The sequence below is a fragment of the Sinocyclocheilus anshuiensis genome, unplaced genomic scaffold, assembly GCF_001515605.1.
Source record: "Sinocyclocheilus anshuiensis isolate Anshui unplaced genomic scaffold, SAMN03320099.WGS_v1.1 scaffold320, whole genome shotgun sequence".
In the NCBI taxonomy this organism is placed as follows: Eukaryota; Metazoa; Chordata; class Actinopteri; order Cypriniformes; family Cyprinidae; genus Sinocyclocheilus; species Sinocyclocheilus anshuiensis.
This window is the reverse complement of record NW_015554092.1, coordinates 356,212-360,345: the sequence shown is the minus strand read 5'-3', so window position 1 is coordinate 360,345 and position 4,134 is coordinate 356,212. Positions and strand designations below refer to the sequence as shown.

The 4,134-nt window shown below is 34.1% G+C and overlaps 1 protein-coding gene across 1 annotated transcript in view; it reads right to left on the bottom strand.

Annotated features, from left to right (window-relative positions):
- The window catches only part of LOC107669278 (melanoma antigen recognized by T-cells 1-like), a 4,106-nt gene extending 1,036 nt beyond the window's left edge, over positions 1 to 3,070 (bottom strand). The window contains exons 1-3 of the mRNA XM_016461455.1: positions 3,049 to 3,070; positions 1,963 to 2,068; positions 1,784 to 1,880 (exon numbers count right to left, since the gene is read on the bottom strand). Coding sequence (XP_016316941.1) covers positions 1,784 to 1,880; positions 1,963 to 2,054 — 189 coding nt within the window. The 5' untranslated portion in view covers positions 2,055 to 2,068; positions 3,049 to 3,070. The remainder of the gene's footprint in view (positions 1 to 1,783; positions 1,881 to 1,962; positions 2,069 to 3,048) is intronic.
- Between the last annotated feature and the right edge of the window lie 1,064 nt (positions 3,071 to 4,134).

The following is a 4,134-nucleotide window of genomic DNA, read 5'->3' as shown; positions in this document are numbered from 1 at the left end:
AGATTAACACACACACACATATATATATATACACACACACACACACACACACACACACACACACACACATTCCAGTCGTTTGTAATCCTCACATCACGACTAATGCTGCAAACTAAAGCCTTTCTGCTCTGCAGCAGGTCACATGCTTGCTTTACCCCCTGTGGAATTCTGGGTAACAAGAGCTTGGTTAAACATTCTTTGAAACCAAATGTGGCAGAGAGAAAAAACTTAGGTTAATTCATTGTGGATGGGATAAAAAGACTAATAAAATAAAGTTTTCAAGTGCATATATAAAATTATTTTCAAATACAAATGTTTATATAGATTAACACACACACACATATATATATATACACACACACACACACACACACACACACACACACACACATTCCAGTCGTTTGTAATCCTCACATCACGACTAATGCTGCAAACTAAAGCCTTTCTGCTCTGCAGCAGGTCACATGCTTGCTTTACCCCCTGTGGAATTCTGGGTAACAAGAGCTTGGTTAAACATTCTTTGAAACCAAATGTGGCAGAGAGAAAAAACTTAGGTTAATTCATTGTGGATGGGATAAAAAGACTAATAAAATAAAGCTTTCAAGTGCATATATAAAATTATTTTCAAATACAAATGTTTATATGTGACCCTGCAGCACAAAAGCAGTCATAAGTAGCACAGGTATAACAGATGCTTTTGTCCAAAGAGATGTTCAAGTGTGATAGCACTTAATTTGATGACTTGGGTTTAGTTTTTAATTCTACAGGCTGATAGTACTAATAGTTTTGCAGTATTTCAGTGAATTATCTTGACGGAAAGATTGAGATATTTCTGATCCTTTGGTCTGTTCATCAGAACAGCAGATTATATAATACTGTTTATTGCACTTTATTTTCTACAAAAAGCATTTTTTTAAATGTCTACTGTGTGTGTGTGTTAAATATATAAATAATTATATATAATAAATATTATATTATAATTTGTTATATCTGTCTAATACTGTTTGCTTTTTGCACATTCTACAAAAAGCATTTCTTAATGTGTGTCTGTATGTTTCTTTAAGCAATCATCCAGAACACCCTAGCAACTGCATATCAATGCCCTGGCAACCGTTTACAACACCCTGACTGTGAGTTTAACTATACCATCACTAATAATCAAACCCGTGTGTGTGTGTGTGAGAGAGAGAGAGAGAGAGAGAGAGAGAGAGAGAAAGAGGGGCAGATGATGCATAAATCTCAATTTCAAAAAATTGACCCTTATGACTGGTTTTGTGCTCCAGGGTCAGATATATAATAGAAGTTAATGTTTCTGATATATATATATATATATGCGCTAATAGATGATATATTATATTTATTAAAGTTTCCTCTCATTATCTCTCTCCACGACTGACTGCTGTTTCTCCCGCTCTGAACACACACACACACACACAGATGAGAGGTAAGAAGTCACATGACGACCACATGAGCGAATCCCACAATCATCACAGCTGGAGCTCTGCGAACCCTGACCGAGAAGTATAGCAGATGATTAAAACATGCGACTTCTGCGTTTATTTACATTTGCATTCATGCATTTGGCAGATGCATTTATGCAAAGTGATTTGCATTGCATTTAATGTGTGTATTATCATGCATTCACTGGGAATCAAACCCATGACCTTGGTGTTGCAAGTATCATGATGTACTACAGGAATGCAGTTTTTGGCACTTTTCTCTGCTCTGATGCTCTTGGGCTAATACTGTGATCACCTGACCGTCCCGTGGGTCACTGACTCACCTGGATCATCTTGTATCCGCCCCGTCGACGGTAATACCAGCAGCCCAGGATGAGCAGCGCTGTGAGGATCACGGCCAGTGAAGCGATTCCTGTGGCCCTGCGTACAAACACAGAGTTGAGATGAAGAGTTTGTAGCTTGCTGCAGGTGTTTGAAAGTGTTTGAGTGTATCTTCACACACTCTTCAGCTCTGATGAGTCCTGCTCCACGTCTGCTGGAGAAATGAACGCTGAATTCACCTCCAGAACCTGAACCTGATCCGCCGTAAGACATGATGAACAAACCACCTGAAAACAACAGCTCATTAGTGAATGAATATGACAAACTACAGTGATTTACAGCAGTATATTTCAGCTGTAGTATGAGATGGATTTATAAATAGCCTACAAAGGTGAATCTTTTGTAAACATGTCCATAGGTCTAATTTCATATACCATTCAAAATAGAAAAATAAGAAATTGTTTTGCACAATAATAGTGTGCTTTTAGTAATACTAATATATTTGACACACACACATTGTAATTGCCATATTATTGTCATGATAATTACATTTTTAATTTCATAATAGAAATAAGGTTTGCATGAGAATTGAGCGTGCTTTCAGTACCATTGTTTTTTTTAATTGTCGTGATTCAATTTTAATTTCACCCTGAATCCAAAAGAAAAATAGAAAATTATATTTTGCATGAAAATTAAGCATGCTTTTAGTACCATTAATGCACAGTATCGATAATTACATTTTAATTCTTATTATTGTAATGTAGTAAGGGTCTACAGTAAACAACTTGATACACCTTTTTTTAAATGATAATCTGCATAAATTAAATGCAATACAACGAATACTACCATGATGTAAAAATAATGCAATTTAAATATTCTTTTTAATAATACATTTGTATTTGATGTGTTAAATAATGAAAAAAAGATTCGAATACAATTATTTTTAATGCAAAATGCCTTTTTAAATTTTTGTATTTTTTTTTATTTTGTGGTAAATTATAACCTGGGGATGTTGAGAGGTTTTTTTTAAATGTACTCAAAAACTAGTCACTGTTCCAGCTGCAAATTACATTTCTTGTATTTTATAACATGAATCTATCTGATAAACGTCTAATATGATGCTGCATTAATGCTAACCAGTATAATCATTCAGTGCCTCTCTATGTGAAAAAAAAAACACAGCCTAAAATGAAATCAAATTTTCAATTTAAATTATTAAAAGTTAAGTTAAATTTAAGAGTGTTAGTGGAAGTGCATGAGCTCTTACCTGATCTGTGTGATGTGCTGTGATTGTGTGTGTAATTCAGACTCAAAGCTCTGGAGAAGTTCTCATGACCGTCACGGGTTCAGCTCTCACACTCACAGCCATTCACATCAGTTACCCAGCGTGAAGTCTGCTGACTGCCTTTACTGCGGTAACTGACCTTAGATCAGCATCATTCACGTCAGTGAAAACTGTGTAACTAGATTACAGAGAAAACTAATGTTTATGCTTGTGTTAAAAGTGTGAAATTAGTCTATATAATAATTAAACCATGCATGAGATTTGCTCAGAGTTTAATGCTGTGACTGATGAATCACTAAACTTCAAATATTTAGAAATATTTAAAAGCATTAAAGTCTTGAGGCTGATCTAAATTGTAGACCTGTACATGATGTATGTTCTGTGATGCTGATTCAGATTCACAGTCAAATAGCTTTACAGGTGATGGCAAAAAGATGGCTTTACACACCTGGCAATTTAGTAGCATTTAATATATGTAAGTGCACATTTAGACAGAAAAAAATATATATATAAACAATACAAGTACTAAAAAGATGTAAGAATATAGTTAAACCTTTGAAATCACATTTGTTTTCACGTATGCAACCGACTGAACTAAACCCTGTGACTCTTTTAAAGTCTCTCACATGTTGTAACTGTTTTATTTAACACTTTTCGCAATACAGATTATTTCAAAGCAGCGTTACAGAAAGCCACATTGTTCATTTTTACTGATACTTTTAATGTTTGTGGTCACAAGATGATGTTCTCTCAGCTGTTGATCTGCTGTAATACTAATAATGACCTGTAGAGAGCGGCACAATATTGTATAGGTTTTTATTATTATTTATTTATTTATTTATTGGCACTTGCACAGCAGTATACAAGGAACATCCAACAAGCACCAGGAAGAAAACTAAATATATATAAAAACAACAACACAAGGAGCAAGAATAAAGACAAACATTTAGCAGATAAAGACATCAAATGCACTAAAATAAAAAAAGAAAATATTTTGACATAGAGAAACAGTTTCAGACTGTCCTTTTTTATTTATATATATATATATATATATATATATATACACAT